The sequence below is a fragment of the Furipterus horrens genome, unplaced genomic scaffold (genome assembly GCF_987537825.1).
Source record: "Furipterus horrens unplaced genomic scaffold, mFurHor1.1.pri manual_scaffold_11, whole genome shotgun sequence".
In the NCBI taxonomy this organism is placed as follows: Eukaryota; Metazoa; Chordata; class Mammalia; order Chiroptera; family Furipteridae; genus Furipterus; species Furipterus horrens.
In genome coordinates this window covers 97,071,882-97,087,761 of record NW_028327181.1, presented here as the reverse complement: position 1 = coordinate 97,087,761, position 15,880 = coordinate 97,071,882, and the positions used below count along the sequence as shown (strand labels likewise).

Here is a 15,880-nt window from a genome sequence, read left to right as displayed (position 1 = left end):
CTCTGGCCCCGAGGAGCCACGGGGCCCGAGCCTGAGGGGCACCAGGTCCGGGGCCGTGGAATGTGCATGGCAGATGCTGACCATGAATGAACCGCGGGAGCAGAGCAGGGCAAGGCTGAGGCCTGGTCACTGGCGGCACGCGGTGGGCCAGGGACAGGAAGGCGTCAGGGGTGATGGGTGGGTGCTCAGCCCGGGGACAGCAAACAGCGGAGTGGACGGGGCTGAGGACCGAGGTGGTGCAGCGGGCGTGAGGAGCAGGGTGGGTTTGCAGGATATTCAGACGCGTGGGCGTCAGCTGCGGGCCTGGAGCGGAGGCCCGTGTCACGGGGCCGTTTCTGGACTCGCAAGAGTGACGGGGCGCCTGGAGTCACTACTCAGCTCGGCCTGGAGCAGTTACCTTATTCAGGGCCTTGTAGGGGTCGGGGTCACGGAAGCTGAACGGGGCTTCCTGCCTGAACTTCTCCCTGAACTCGTGCTGCTTGATCTGCGGGAGAACCACACGGAGAGCTCACACACCTGCTCCCTGCACGCTGTGACCCCTGCCCCCGTGGCCCTGTCCCCTGAGGGGCCGTGTGACCTCGAACTGCTGGCACTTCCGCCGCAGGATGTTGACCTCGTTGGCCTGGAGGGGCGCCACGTTCTGCTTCACCTGCATGGCCAGCTTCTTGGCGTTCGTCCACTGCTCCGGCAGCTCCTGCGGCAGGCAGAGGCCGGGACGGCTCCTGTTCCTGTTCTTTCTCAAACTCGCTATTGTGACGTAATTACAGCCCCCCGGGGAGCTGGGCAGAGGGCGCAGAGTCCCGTGCGACCTCCCACCTCCCGAAGCAGCGTTCGCATGGCCGTGGTTCAACGGCCACAGCAGGAGACAGCACTGGTGCGTTTCTGTTACCCAGGCGACCTGAATCCGCATGCGCACACGTGGACATGCGCATGGCATGCACATGTAAGCACAGTGCATGCATGTGCACCACATACATGTGTGCATGCAAGTGCCGCGTGCGCATGTGTGTGGGTGCATGCTGTGTGTGTGTGTGTAGTCCTAGGCAATTTTATCCCATGTATAGACTGCTGTAGCCACTGCCACGGTCCCCACACAGAGCTGTCACCGTGAAGGAATCGCCTGTGTCATCTTTATATTTGCATCCATCACACCCTGTCCCTGGGCAGACACTACCCTGTTCTCCATTTCCACAAATTTGCCATTTCAGGAATGGCTTTAGCAATCAGATAAACTTTGTATTTTCCAGGTTCTTCATATCTGGCCAAATACTGTACTTACAGACACAATATTCTGACACAGAAAAACCCCAGCCCACGAATTCTTTGCCCACAAATGGACGGGGTTTCACTTTCTTCTATGACTAACTAATGGCTTCTGTGGGCAGAGGGGCACCTCTCACACCACCTTATCTCACTGCTCCCCCCACCCCACCTGGCCCATGGCCCTGGAGCCCTGGGGACCGGCCACACACAGTTTAGCCCTCAGCACGGGTGGCCCTTCCCCCTTTGCCCCACAATCTGGTTCCCCCTCGGCTGCCTGCGGGGTCCTGGGCCCTCGTTGGAGGTGGTGCCTGCGGGCAGGGGAGCAGGTCTAAGGGACTGGATACAGAACCAGGCCCCGAGGGCAGAGAGGCCGCCAGATCTGGGAGGGGACTGACACTCTGGAGCAGGGTCATCAGGACTCGTGTTCTCTGTGCTCCGATCCCAGGACGGCTGCTTAGAGACGGAGCCAGCCAGCTGTGGAGCGCTGTGGGGCCGCCCGTCCTGCAGAGGCGGGAGCTGGCCTGGGGCCTCCTGGGCTGGGCATTCCCCGGCGGCTGCCCCACTGCCCTTCGGGTTGAGGGTTGGGCCCTCTCTTGGCCCCTCTGCTGACCCTGGTCTCTGTCCACTATCCCTCGCACCCAGGGGTGACCTGGTACTCAGGAGGAGGGGTGGGGTATGAAGGCATTTTGGGTTCAGGGAAACAGCCGTCAAACGGAGGAAATCTGGTCTACCTTAGAGGCCACCTCACTGTCCCCCCCTGCCATCCACGGGGACCCATGCCTGGAAGGGGAGGCTCCTCCCACAGCGACAACGGCCCTGCCCTCCAGCCACCGCCAGGGTTCCTGGCTTCCTCCCTCCCCGGGACACACGAGGCTTCTGGCCCCCCACCCGCGGACACACGACGCGCCTGGCGCTGCCCACCTGCAACTTCATGTGCGTCTCCTCTGGCATCTCCTCCCCATACGTCTTCAGCAGCTCGATGGTTTGCCTCAGGGGCTCAAACATGCTGTCGGTTGCCGCCTGCCTCTCCTTGACCTTCATCAGGTGCCCCATCATCTCCACGAGACCGTCATAATCCCCTTCCTTGAGGGGCTTTGTTAAGCCAGTTTTGGCGACTTTCATGAAGGCTTCCAGATCGCTGAGGCTAAGGCATCAGAGAACAGCCTTTGACAGGCACTCCCTCCATGGGGTGGGCCGAGGGGCGGGGTCTGTCTCAGGCCACCTGCTGTTTCCCCACTGGCGTGTCATCCGGCGCCTCCCCAGCTCCTCTCTACCTGATGGGCAAAGCCCAGGGTAAGGCTGCATCTCAGAGAGGCCTTTGCACTCGGCTTGATTACACTCCCTCGTGACCCTGACAGTGACCTGTACCTGCACAGTCACAGGTGCGTCCATCACATGTCAGGCCTCCCTGCCAGGCTCGAGGCTCCTAGGGGTTTCCTTGGCACCCGGTGCCCGACACTGGGTGCCCCATTAAGCAGGTATTGGGGGAAGAAGTGGAGTGTTCCCTCATGGCCAGGCGACCCCTTCTGCTGGGAGCCACCCTGGGTGGGGCCACGGGGCTCTAAGCTGGACCTTCACCTCCACACGCTTCCGTGGCAGGTCACACGTGACGCCCCCCGGGCCCCGCGGGGTGCGCTCAGGGCGGCAGCTGGGTGGGTGCCCACCTGCTGATGACGTGGTCGCTCAGGTGGCGCTTGAACATAAAGCTCCAGCGCTTGATGGTGTTGAGCAGGGCCTGCTTGAAGGGGCGGCAGTCGCACTGCAGCCAGCCATTAAACACCTTGGTGTTCTCACACTTGGACACTTCTTCGTACAGCCTCTCGTAGGAGTCGATCTGGGAACCACAGCCTCCGTCACCCGCCCGGCTGCCATGGGGACGGGCCAGATCGCATGGAGCTGTCCTCCCAGGGCCCAGGCCCCTGTCACCCCTCCGTGTATCTTGGCTCAGCAGAGCTTGTCAGAGGGAGCCACGCACGAGGCCAGCTCCTCAGGACACAGCTGTGCGTAGTGAAGGGGTCATCCAGCCCCCCCTAGAAAGCGATTGGCCAGCGCCACCTCGTGTGGCCAAGTGTGCCCACCCAGGCATCTCCTGCGGGCAGGTCGCTTCCTCTCATGGAGGGTGGGGGCCTCTCTCTCACTGTGCATCACCCTGGGGCCTTGCTGACCCCGGAGGGACCCCTGTCCCAGGGCTGGCTAATTCCCCAGGGAGCCGTCTTTCATACACACCCTACCCCACCCAGAGGCCCTCCCTCAGGCCGCCCCTGCTTCTCTATCAGGCCTTCAGACTCTGGGCCACTGTCCCCCTGTTCTGACCACCCAGGGCCAGGTGCTGGGCCACTCAGGGCAGCACTTAGCACCGGAGCCCACCACAAGGGCTCAGACTAGCCAGGCCTAAGCCCGCTTGCCCTGTCTTATGCATTCCTTCCCACGGAGACCCCAACAGAGGCGCCTCCCCACATTTTCTTGTTCCCTCTGCCTCCTGACTGGTCCTGGGCTCCCTTGAGGCCCTGTGGGGTCTGGCATCCCCCTTTGAAAGTTGGGGTCGCAAACTGTTTTTCCAATGGCAGCTCTCTCCTGGTCTGTTGGCCTCAGTAGACCAGAATTATAATAAACCTATATTGTCGAACCAGCTTCTAAAAAAGCCCACAGTCCTTTGTGGGGGTTGGGGGGAGCATTTGGAGGTGAGGGAGGAGGCAGGGCTCCCGCGTACCTGTTGCTGGAACTGTGTGAGGGTGGGTGGCGTCTTGGGGATTGACACTTCAGCTTGGATGTCCCAGTCCTGCAGGCTGCCAGCTCGGCCGTGGATGAGGAAGTTCTTCATGGACTCCTGCAGGTCGTCCATCCAGAGGTAGGAGTACCTCTCGAAGGAGTCCTGGTACTCCTCTGCCTCCTTCATGGCGCTGATCACCAGGCTGGACATCTCCTCCCGCATCTCGATGAGGTCTGCCATGTCTTCCAGGTCGGACTGCAAGGGGAGGAGGGGCGCTGCAGATGAGCGTCTCACCTACAGTCACGACTTTGATGGGAGAAGGTCTCCCTGTTGGTGGAAATGTCACCAATCTCTCAAGATGGGAAATGGGGACATTCACTGACTTGCAATGTTCTCCCTCAAGAGGACAGGCCGAATGTGACTTTTGCCCAGAGAACCCAGGATGACCGGAGCATCGATTCATTCATTCATTCATTCATTCATTCGTTACTCAGCACCTGCTGAGGTGAGGGCGTGGGCACTGGGGATGTAGACAGCATTGTCATGGAGGGTGTAGGCCAGGGCTGGGGACATCAGTCACGGCAATGAGGCATCATGACTCTGGCCCTTGCGTTAAGGTACAATAGGGAGGAGGTTGGGGAATGCTCCCTGAAAGCTGACAGATGGTAGGCAAAGCACATGCAAAGGCCCTGTGCAGGGAGCAAGCCAGTGTTTGAGGCACTGGAAGACGTCTACCTTGATGGCCAGAGCAGGGAGCAGGGGCAGCCCCTGCTGGGCACGATCTTTTGACTTTCAGGGACAAAAGCCAACCCAAACTGGTATCAGCACAGAGACAACTGGTGGCTCATGAGAATTGCAAGGCGGAGAGTGTGTGTGTCTTAATTGTTCTTTTTAAAAATTATATTTATTTATTTATTTGTAGAGAGAGGGGAAGGGAGGGAGAAAGAGGAAGAGGAAGAGGAACATCAATGGGAAAGAGACACATTGATTGGTTGGCTCTTGTATGGGTCCCGACCAGAGACTGAACCCAAGCCCCAGGCATGTGCACTGACCGGGAATCAAATCAGAGGCCTTTTGCTTTGCAGGATGGTGCTCAACCTACTGAGCCACACCAGTCAGGGCTTACTCATGTTTCTTATTTTCTGTATCTTCAGATGGTTTGACATCTTAAAAAATCTTGCTTGCTGGTAGAGGATAGACTTCTGGCTAAGATGGAGGCATAGACAGACACGCTGCGTCTCCCTCCACAACTAAGAAGGAGTACAACTACTTCAAAACTAGAAACAACCAGAAGTTTCAGAAAAATCAAACTGCATGGAAGCCCAGGAAACAAAGATATAAAGAAGAAATACTCACCCAGACAGGTAGGAGGGGCGGAGCCGGGGCGGAGAACACTCGGTGTGGTGGCAGCGGCAGGCCGGCAGAAAGTGCAATCACACATTTTAAAAAGTCAGGAGGGACACTGGGGAGCGTTCCCAGCTCCTCACTGGACCTCACAGCTCATGGTCCCAGCACCGGGGAAAATCAAGCCTCATTGCTTCTGACTGTGCAGACCAGTGGGGGTTGGGGCGGAGGCAGAAACTGCCGGTCTCAGCAGAGTCCACTTGTTTAAAGGGCCCCCACGGTCCTAGAATGTCCGCAGACCCATCCACTCTTGGAACGATGGCCAGGGCAGCAGCTAGAGGGGCACCAGTCTGGTGTGGAAGTGGGAGAGGTGCCTGGAAAAGGGGTGAGTGCTGGGCAGGTGGCATTGTTCCCTCTTGGACCCCTCACCCACACAGAGCGCCACAACGTGGTGAAACAGGTCGCCCTTTACTGATGAATCCCTAAGGCTCTGCCCCTTACAACGTAACAGGAGCGACAGCTCTACCTAAGACACAGAGGCAAACAAACACAGGAACCTGTCAGAATGAGGAGACAGAGAAGTATGGCCCAAAAGAGGGAACAGATCAAGGTTCCAGTGGGAGAACTAAGTGACAAGAAGATAGCTAACCTAACAGACGAGGAGATAGACAACCTAACAGACGCAGAATTCAAAACACTGCTGATAAAGATGCTCACAGGCTTGACAGATGTGCTTGAGTACGGCAAACACATAAGGGAAGAAGTGAAGGCTATGCTAAGTGAAACGAAGGAAAATCCACACAAAACCAATGGTGAAGGGAAGAAAACCGGGGTTCAAATCAATGATTTGGAACATAAGGAAGGAAAAAACAGTCAACCAGTGCAGAATGAGGAAGCAAGAATTGAAAAAAACAAGGGAAAATTCCCAAATTTTGCAAAGGAGATGGACATACAGGTCCGGGAAGCATGGAGGGTCCTGGGCGAGCTGGACCCAGAGGGGACCGCACCAGGACGCATCATGATTGAGAGGTCAAAGGTGAAAGATAAAGACAGAGTCCTGGGGGCAGCAAGAGAGAGGCAGAGAGTTGCCTGCAGGGGGTGTCTATAGGACTATCAGCTGATTTCTCAGAGGACACTTTGCAGGCAAGAAGGGACTGGCAAGCAGTATTCAATGTGATTAAAGGTAACCTGCAACCAGGACTACTCTCTCCAGCAAAGTTATCATTTAGAATGGAGGGGCAGATGAAGTGCTTCCCAGACAAGGTGAAGCTAAAGGAGTTCATCATCACCAAGCCATTATTATATGAAATGTCAAAGGGACTTACTTAAGAAAAAGAAGATAAAAACTATGAACACTATAATGACAACAAACTCACAACTATCAACAACTGAATCTAAGAAATAAAAACAAAATCCGAGTAAGCAAACCAGAATAGGAACAGAATCGTAGGTATGGGGATCACTTGGAGGGTTATCAGCAGGGAGGGGGAAGGGGGAGAAATGGGGAAATGGTGCAGGGATTAGGAAGCATAATTGGTTGGTACAAAATAGACAGGGGGAAGTTGAGAATAATATAGGAACGGGTGAAGCCAAAGAACTATGTGCATGACCCATGGACATGAACTAAGGGGGGTGGGATTGCTGGAGGGAAGGGGGGTACTGGGCAGAGGGGAGCAAAGGGGGAAAAAACTGGAACTACTGTAACAACATAATCAATAAAAGATTCTTTAAAAAAAATCTTGCTTGCTGAGGAGAGACGGCCTCTCTGAGTTAGCCAATTTTAAGACAGCAAAGGGCCGGGTCGGTAAGAACACCTTCTGTATGCAAATCACCAATCCCAGCCCACACCCCACCCTTTTCCTATCCCTCACACTCCAGGCCAGTGTGCCTCCTGCCCTCATCACCCTGGGGCCAGGTGACTGGGGACACCCCTAACCTGAGCTGTCCCTTTCACCTGCCTCCCTTTCTTGCAGAAACTCCAGTAAGGACCCAACCTGGGCCTCCCCTCTCTCCTGCTCCCCTCTCCTGACTGCTGACGAAGCCAGCTGCTTCCCCACAGCCTGCGTGGCCTCTGGGCCTCTCTTCCTAGGAGAACTGGGAGGAACATTAGATGTTTCTTTCAGTGGGATTAATCTCTGTCACTTGGTCACCTCCACAAATTACAGCCTTGTGGACACAGATGAGACTAGGGACCCACAGACTGGGGTACGGCTTAATCACCAGGATCACACCCTGCTTTTCTCTGTCCTCTCCTGGGAGTGGCTGTACCGAGGGTGAAGCCCGCTGCCAGGTTCCGGAGCACAAGCTGGGTCTGGCACTCACTGCCCTGAGTTGGGTCCCATGCTCATGCCCGAGCTGACCACTCGTGGCCAGCTCTATTCTGAACTCTGAAACAGCTGGCTGCATGCACTTGGGCTGGACACGTCACCTTTTTGTGGCTCAGAAACTCGCAGGCCATTTTCTCTGCCTGGAAATCCCCTCCCACCTCCCAGACTCAGCTCACATGGCAGCTCCCCAGCGAAGCCACTGCTGACCTCGACAGGCATTTCCTCTTGTGTCCTCACCTTGCTGCAGACACACATGCAGGCGCATGTATGTGCACATGTACACATGTACAATCTCTCTCTCCCTAATGGCCCAGAGCATCTTGCTGTAAATATCTGTTATTATAAATAACGTACCCAACTCAGAAATACATGAAGTAAAAAGCCCTCCCGCTACCTTTATCCCATCCTGCTTCCCAGAAGTAAGCATATTAACAGTCTAGAGTGTATCCGCAGAAAGACAGATTTTTGTCTGTTCAGATGAATGAAGTCACATTGGTGTTTACGTGACAGGAGGGAGAGGAACACCGGGAAGGGGTAGGGCGCACTCTGGGTGTCCTGTGGGGGTGGGCAGGCGCCGGGAATGAGAGCCAGACTCACAGAGAAGCCACTTTGGGAGGAAGGATGGGGCTGCAGGAGTGAGGAGAGAAACCCCATCTCTGGACCCAGGTCACGTTCTGAACCACGGTCATGTAACCAGGCACTGCTGAGGCCGGAAGGCCATTCTGCACCGGGGAACCAAGTGGTGCCCCAGGCGGGAAGGCGAGTGGGGCCGGAGGAGCCCAGACTGACCTTGTAGTTCAGCCTGCCCTTGGCCAGTCGGGGGATGAGCTTGGCGGTGTTGTAGATGTCGTTGACCAGGCTCTCTATCAGCGCCAGGAAGCTGTGTTCCATGCCCACCTCCAGGGATGGACTGAAGACCAGCCCGTCCTCGCCCAGCTCCATGTGGATCTCAAACAGCGGCGCGATGCTCTCCTGAAACGGCCATTGTGGAGTGAATGCCTGGCTCTCGGTGGAAGTAGTCTGGCTGCCTGGTGCTCACTGCGTGCACCGTCAGGTGGTGGGCTAACTCCCTCTGGCCGGGACCGCTGCGGAGAGCGCGCTTCCTGTGGCCGCTGGAGCCAGTGATAGGGACCCAGAGGCTCCGTCCTGGGGCCAGCAGGGGCTGGCGCGGCCCAGGGCAGGACAGGGCAGGGACTGGAGTGTAGACCAGTGACCAGGGACCTTGGTTCAGAGCCTGTATCTGCTTCTTCCCAGCTGTGTGGCCTTGACCTCCCAGTTTCCCCAGATACATAAAATGAGAAAAATCATTTTCTAGAACAGAGACAGTAGTTGTCCCCATGTCTTTGGGTTATTGTGAGGACTTAAGGAATCAAGAACGTATAAAGCGTGCAGAGGGGTGGCTGGCTCCCTTCTATGTGCTGGCGGCCGTGGCCATAGTGCGGGGCGCTGTCACGGCCAGGCAGGAGCCCTCTGCTCGGTGTGCTCCAGAAAGGACAAGCCCTCACGTCCACTGGAGATTCCCGCTTAAAAAGTACATGCACAGGGTAGCCTGTCTGTTTGCAATGCCCCTCATGAGACTGCATGGCTGACAGCGCCAGCCTCATTGCAGGGGGACAAGTGGGCACCCCCCTAGCCTCCCTGGCAGCGAGGTAGGACAACTCCCAGCCCATTTTCGGAATGGCAAATTGAAGGCGACCAGGTGTCCTGAGTGCCGGGGACTGAGGAGGGTCTGGGCAGCAGGACTGTCACTTTTAAAATGGGGGCGACTTGGTCCCCCCGGCGGATTTTAGTAATCCGGTTCATTTGTAACACAACAGCCTGTTCTTTCCTTGGGAAGCTGTCACCCCTATGCCAATATAAACTGCCCGCTTACACTGCCGTATCTATAGTACAAATGTCTGCCTGTAAACAGACACATGTAACGTGTCTTGTGCTTATGACTTACATCCAAAACCATGTTGTTCATGAGGTAATTGAGAGATTTGCGGATGAAATTGTCAAATTCATCTAAGACCATGTCATCGATGTAGTTCACGTACTCTTTCCAGGCCTGGCTGGTCACGTCCGCTCGGAACAGCTCCACGTTTTCCTGCAGACAGAACGCACGGCGGGCTGCCGCGTCCCTGGCCCGCCCGCCCCTCTGGGACCCTGGCGCTGTTGTTGTGGGATCTCTAGCCCTCCCGGCAGCTCCTTACCGCGACCATGGCCTGGATCTTCAGGCCGGCCTCCCTGGCCGCGGTGTAGCGTTTGTTGAGGTTGATCAGCCGCCCGTCCAGGTCTAACAGGGCCTCCTTCTTGTTGTCCTTTCTTTCAAACATCGGGTTGGCCGACCAGTCCTGAGAGGAAAACAGAGCGTGAGGAACGCGCTTGGAGAAAACATTTCCGGTCTTGTTCTTTGGAGTGACCGTCCTTGTCCCCTGCTGGCCGTGGGGAGGAACAAGGGGCCACTCAGAGCCTGCGATGTTTGAACTCAGAGCCCATCAGGGTCTCGGAGGACAAGTGTGGGTCCCCTTCCTCGAAGGCCCCCTCCTGCCCTCTGGATGGCATGTGACGCTCCTTCTGGCGGTGTTGGCCTCTCCGCTCCATCACGGTGCCTCCAGTGTGACCCAGGAAGGCTTAGCCCGCTGGTTTCCCCCCTCGGGGCAGTATTTGGTATTTACATGCACCTCTTTGAATTATTTATTTCAGGTCCGGTGAGCTGGCTTGCATTGTTGCTTTTCCTGTGGCTTGGTTTTCTCATTAAGACAGGCAGCCCGATGCCACCTGCTTTGTTTTTGCTATCAGTTCTTAGATGGGGTCAGATGTGGGAGGACTCAAGCCTGGGAGAGCCAGTGTCCTTCCAGATGCTACTTCTGCACCCAAACGTGAGCGTGCTAGCCCCACCCCCTGTCCTGCCGGACGTTTGGCCACGCCACTTTGTGGCTGCGGCTTCTGCGTGGCTGCAGAGGACACGGCTGGGGCAGAGCCATGAGGGGTCGGCGTGATTCTCGCTGTGCCAGGCCCAGCTTGCCCCTGCTGGGTGGGTGAAATCTCTGGGTTCCTCTCAGGTTTATATGTTGAGACCCTAGCCCTCAATGTGGCGGCATCTGGAGGGGGCCTCCGGGAGGTGACTAGATTTAGATGAGGTCACAAGGGTGGAGCGCCCATAATGGGATCAACGTCCTTAATTCAAGGACACAGTGAGAAGGCGGCCACCTGCAAGTCAGGAAGAGAGCCCACAGCACAGACCGAATCGGCTGGCACTTTGGACTTCCAGCCTCCTCACCATCTTTGCTGTTCGGATGAGGAGGGACAGCCTTGTCAGAACAGAGCCCTGAACCCAACCACCTCAGAGACGAGGAACCCACGAGGAAGCAGCGGAAGACACGGTGGCCGGGTCCGGAGACCACCATGGAGGTGATCGGGGCCCGGGAAGGGGACCTGTGTGAGAGGTGACTTGACTAAAGAAGATGGCGGGCCAGGGAAATGCCGGCCTCTGCAGACTGGGAGCACCGAATGAAGGCTGGGAGACGTGTCGGGACACACTCCGCTGACATTTCTGAACCCTGAAGATACGCAAGAACCCAACACACCTCTAGACAGAGAGGAAGGCCATGCAAAGGCAAGTCACGCCAGTGTCAGCCTTCCTGGCCTGCGGCTATGAGGCGGGGCCTGTCCCCAGGTCTGTAGGTTGAAGTCCTAAACCCAGCACGTCAGGCCGTGACCGCATGTGGAGAGCGGGCACTTCAAGACGTGATTACATTAAAACGAGGTCGTTAGCCTGGGCCCTAATCTCATGTGACGGGTGTCCTCATGCAAAGGGACTAGGGAGGGAAGCCCACCTGGGGACACAAGGAGGAGACAGCCACCTGCAAGCCAAGGAGAGGGGCTGCAGGAGGAGCCAGCCCTTGAGTTCACACTTCTACCCTCCATGACTCCGAGAAAATGAAACGAACATCTCTACCGAAGCCCCCCAGTCTCTGGTTCTCGGCCATGGCATCCCAAGCCACAAATACAGGGACGTTGCTAGACTGTCGGGCGAAAAGAACTAGCTCATCCGATTCTTTACCTGGACAGGATAATTGTACAGGTGAGGAAGAAGGAAAAGAGATTTTTGAGCAAGCAAGGCTTCAGACAGTATGTCATTGACACGCCTTTCTAAGGGAATGATGTGAGGACACAGTCCATTCGCGTGAAGACTGAGCCAGGAAAGAAGTGGTGGCCTGCGATGGTTTCTGTCTACAGCTGTGAGTCACTCCAAGTGGGTGGCGAGGAGCGGAAGTGGGCTCTGACGGAGGAAAGAAGGTCCCTGTGTGACAAGACGAGGGGTCTGGGGTACAGGCGCTGTGTTCTAACGAAAGCATCCATGATGGCCTGCGTCAGGGATCCTACACTATTTCCACTCACTCAGGAGAGTGTGGGGGTGCCGGGGGTGGACACCAGCGTGGTCTGAGGTTCTATTTTGGTGTGTGCATTGGGGGGCAGTGAAGCAGAGTCGTGGGGGTTGTGATGGCCTTGTTTTGACACAGTGATGGAGAAATATAGCTTAAACAGGACCGTTTCTACAGTGCAGTGCAGTTTCACAGCAGGCATGGTGTATTAATGGGGCGCATTAATGGGGCACACTGAGCAGTGAGCATGCTTCGGGCACGGCTGTATCTGAGCGCACCTTTCGCCCCCTCGTTCCCAGTGCCTGCCTGGCACAGAGGGGACCCTGAGCACCTGCTTGCTGAGCCCGATGGAACACAGAGAACTGAGTTCTGCAGGGACCAGGGACCGCCACCGATGTCAGGGCGAGCGGCTCCGGGGCCCTGATCTCCCAAGGACCCCTCTGTGCTGGGCCACACGCTCACCTTCATGGCCTGGGAAATACCCTCTATGTTTTGCTTGGCTTTCTGCATCCTGTTCTGCAAGTTATGCAGAATTTCTCGCATCTCCTGAATATATTCAAATACACCTAGACAGAAGCAGAAGGGAATGTCACACAATGAATGACTTAGCAGAAGGAAAACTTCTCATGGGTCAGCCTGACACTCGTCATTAGGAGACAGTGCTTGGGAAATTCTTCTGCTCCTCTGGAACATGAAGCAGAAGTCACTGGGAGGTCCCTGAAAAGTCACACTGAAGGCTAATGCCCGTGGTGCCTCTGAAAGCAGCACCTCCCTGGCCCCAAACAGGTGGCTCAGTGACTCCGCCCAGCACTCCAGACCCCTGCCGGGCCCACCCCCGTGCCCGGCTCTCTGACGGCAACAGAGTGCCAGAGACTTGAGCTTCTTTGCAAAACTCTCAGCGGCCTGGATCCGAGCAGCTGGAAGGAAATGTGCTCTTGGGCAGAAGCAAGAGAAAAGAATCATATGACTTCTTTGCCCAGAAAAGTCCTGGTGGACCCCGCCCAGAGAAGAAGACAGACAGTCCCACATCTCATTGAGATAGTGGAGGCGGGATAGGCAGCAGAAGGCTGGAAGGGGGGCAGGAGGCAAGCCAGGGAGTCTTGATGGGTGGGTGCACCCCCACAGGAGGTCCTGGGGACGAGGAGTCAGGGAGGATGCTTCTGCCCGGTGGCGGGGTGAAGGGAGGAAGGGCACTCATGAGCACATTCCTTTCTATTTCTCTGACGCCTGCCCTGAGCCAGCTGTCACAAGCACTGGCCCTGCCATCCACGGTGCCCACCTGCATGGGGGACTACCATGAGCCCCAGCCTCTGGCAAGTCCAGCTGGGAAACTTTGAGATCCTCAGCAGTTTCCAAGGAGCGTCTGCCAGATTCCATTTGTAAGAGACACAAACAAGGTGTCTGTGGACCAAGGGGGCCAGCAGGTGGAACACATCACCAAACACATCACTTCGGCCAGACACATCACCCCCGGGGCAGACGAAGCGGACCCAGCAGCCAGAGGCAGAAGTGGCTGCGCCCCTCCCAGCTTAGCCCCGGGTGGCAGAGCGTGGCCTTGGTACCTTCGCCGTTCCAGAACAACGTCGTTTCTGCACCCAGCAGTTTGACGTCGATTGCCTCCAGTTCGGACTTTATCAGCGGAAACTCGACGTCCACCACGGAGGTCTTTATCTGCAGGGCGGACAGGACAGTCTTGGGCCTTTGTTCCAGACCTGCCCGGATGTATAGTTGTCACGTGGTGAGAATGTTGTTGCGCAGCACAGACCAAAGCCATTGCAATTGATGAGGAGTTACAGGGAAATCAAAACTAGGGAGAGTTCGACTTCCAAAATAATTTTTATCACCAAGGATTTATGTATATACTTAATTCCTTAAAGAATGTTTAAAAAATTCTCACCCAAGGACACCCTTATTGAGTCTAGAGAGAGAGGAAGGGAGGGAGAGAGAGACCAACATGAGAGGGAAAACACCAATCTCATCTGTGCCCCTATGGGGACCAAGTCCACAACCCAGGCATGTGCCCTGACCGGGAATCGAACCGGTGACCTTTCAGTTTACAGGATGACATTTCAACCAACTGAGTCACACTGGTCAGGGCTATCTACTTACCTCTTTATTACCCATGTTATGGGGTATAAAGGGAAGAAAATGTGAGAATTCCAAAACCGTGAGTATATAATCCAAAACTTCATTTGACTTAGAATCATGCGAAGAAAGGCCGAGAAACAGACATGGGTGACGGGCATTTCTGGGCCCAGAGCCTCTCCTTGGTCACCGGTGTGAGTCTCGACCTCTGGTTACCCAGCAGGGATCGGAGCAAACAGCTCTATCTAGTTTGATACAGTGGTGCCCGCTGTAAGACATTAATTCAGGGCTTGGAAACCTCAGTTCACAAAAGGGAAAACGGAAGAGCGCGTGCACAGTCTCTAGGAAACGTTCCTTTGAAGAACAAGCAGCGTCTGAGTCTCCACCTCGCCACAACTTGATTTCTATGTAGCTTTTCAAGGACACGTGTGCTCTACGCGTGAGGGACACGTGCGGAATTAAAACCGTATATTAGGTGCTAACGCTTTGGCCTTCGGAATCATTCTGCGTGTACATTTGGTACTTTCAATGGTCCTTCCCTCCCTGCCCCCACCCCACCAAGGCCTTCAGGCGTTTCTGGGCGACTAACCCTTAGGCAAGGTGGATGAGGGCAGAACAACGGGCTGGAAAGCTTCCGTTAGTGGGGAGCAGAGGGAGGTGAGAGGAAGCGGGTATGGAGTTAAAAGCAAGTCAGTGGGAAACGGGGTTCCCGGACCGGGGTTTGGTTAGGAACCCCTCCCTCAGGGCCTGGTGTCCTGGCTTTGAGAAAAAGCCTCCTAACACGCCTCTGTGGCAGGCGTGTAACTGCATCGCTGTGACCAGAGTTCAGCGGGGGGCCCCTTATGCCGACCGACTTTAACCAGCTGCAAAGGGGTGCTGAGCGTCGCCTGGCTGGGCAGGCCGTCTGTCTGCCCCAGGGTCAGGACCCGGAGCCAGCCCAGCGGGGCAGCCGGGACGGAGCTTCCTCCCCCTACTCACTCCAGTGCCCGGGAGGGTGACTGGTGGACAGCTTCTCGCAGCAATAACTCAGAAGAGTCACTCGGTATCATCACGCAACCTCACACCCGTGTGCGCTGAAGCTAAAGACCGAACCCTGGCCAACGAGGCACGCTGCGGCCCTGCCCACCTCGTTGTACCAGCCGACGATGAGCTCCAGGTTGCCCACGAACCTCCGGAAGGTCTCGTGCTGGGAGAAGAGGCTCTCGGCGCTGCTCGGGATGGCTTTCTGGTGCTGGAAGTTCAGGTACTTGACTTCTCTCAGGACTGCCACCAACTGAGGCCGACGAAGAACACAGAGACGGTCAGGGGGTGGCCTCAGCGGGGCGGCACCTAGCAGCACAAGGGGGTGGGGTCTGCCCTGATGCCTCTGCAACCTGGGGGGTCAGAGCTTGGGGAGGTGCATACGGGGCTGGGGGCTACTGGCCGGCTCAGGACGTCCTCGCCCCGTTGACTCATCAGCGTGGGTAGACACATCACCATCTTACCAAACCAACATCACCGTTGTTTGGAGGAAGACCAGCTTCCCCTGGCTCCTCCCGGGGACCAGCCCTTCCCTGTCCAGCTCCTCCTACCTGTCACCGCCCAGGAGATCAATAACATGTCCCTTCCCACGGAGCTGCTGCCCTCACTGCTCAGCCAAGGCCAGGCCCATCGAGGTCCCGGTGACCCCCGTGTTGCTGAGCCCACAGGTCACTTCAGGGGCCTTGTATCACGTGACCTCACAGCAGCTGGTCATCCACCCCCCCGCCCCCCCTCCCCACCCCCGCACACACACCAGACAC

At 56.5% G+C, this 15,880-nt stretch overlaps 1 protein-coding gene across 1 annotated transcript in view; it reads right to left on the bottom strand.

Annotated features, from left to right (window-relative positions):
- The window catches only part of DNAH17 (dynein axonemal heavy chain 17), a 91,938-nt gene that overhangs the window by 61,074 nt on the left and 14,984 nt on the right, over window positions 1-15,880 (bottom strand). The window contains exons 13-23 of the mRNA XM_090291852.1: window positions 15,226-15,372; window positions 13,577-13,685; window positions 12,477-12,580; window positions 9,840-9,980; window positions 9,590-9,733; window positions 8,434-8,616; window positions 3,974-4,228; window positions 2,928-3,097; window positions 2,185-2,407; window positions 578-694; window positions 398-484 (exon numbers count right to left, since the gene is read on the bottom strand). Coding sequence (XP_090147978.1) covers window positions 398-484; window positions 578-694; window positions 2,185-2,407; window positions 2,928-3,097; window positions 3,974-4,228; window positions 8,434-8,616; window positions 9,590-9,733; window positions 9,840-9,980; window positions 12,477-12,580; window positions 13,577-13,685; window positions 15,226-15,372 — 1,680 coding nt within the window. The remainder of the gene's footprint in view (window positions 1-397; window positions 485-577; window positions 695-2,184; window positions 2,408-2,927; window positions 3,098-3,973; window positions 4,229-8,433; window positions 8,617-9,589; window positions 9,734-9,839; window positions 9,981-12,476; window positions 12,581-13,576; window positions 13,686-15,225; window positions 15,373-15,880) is intronic.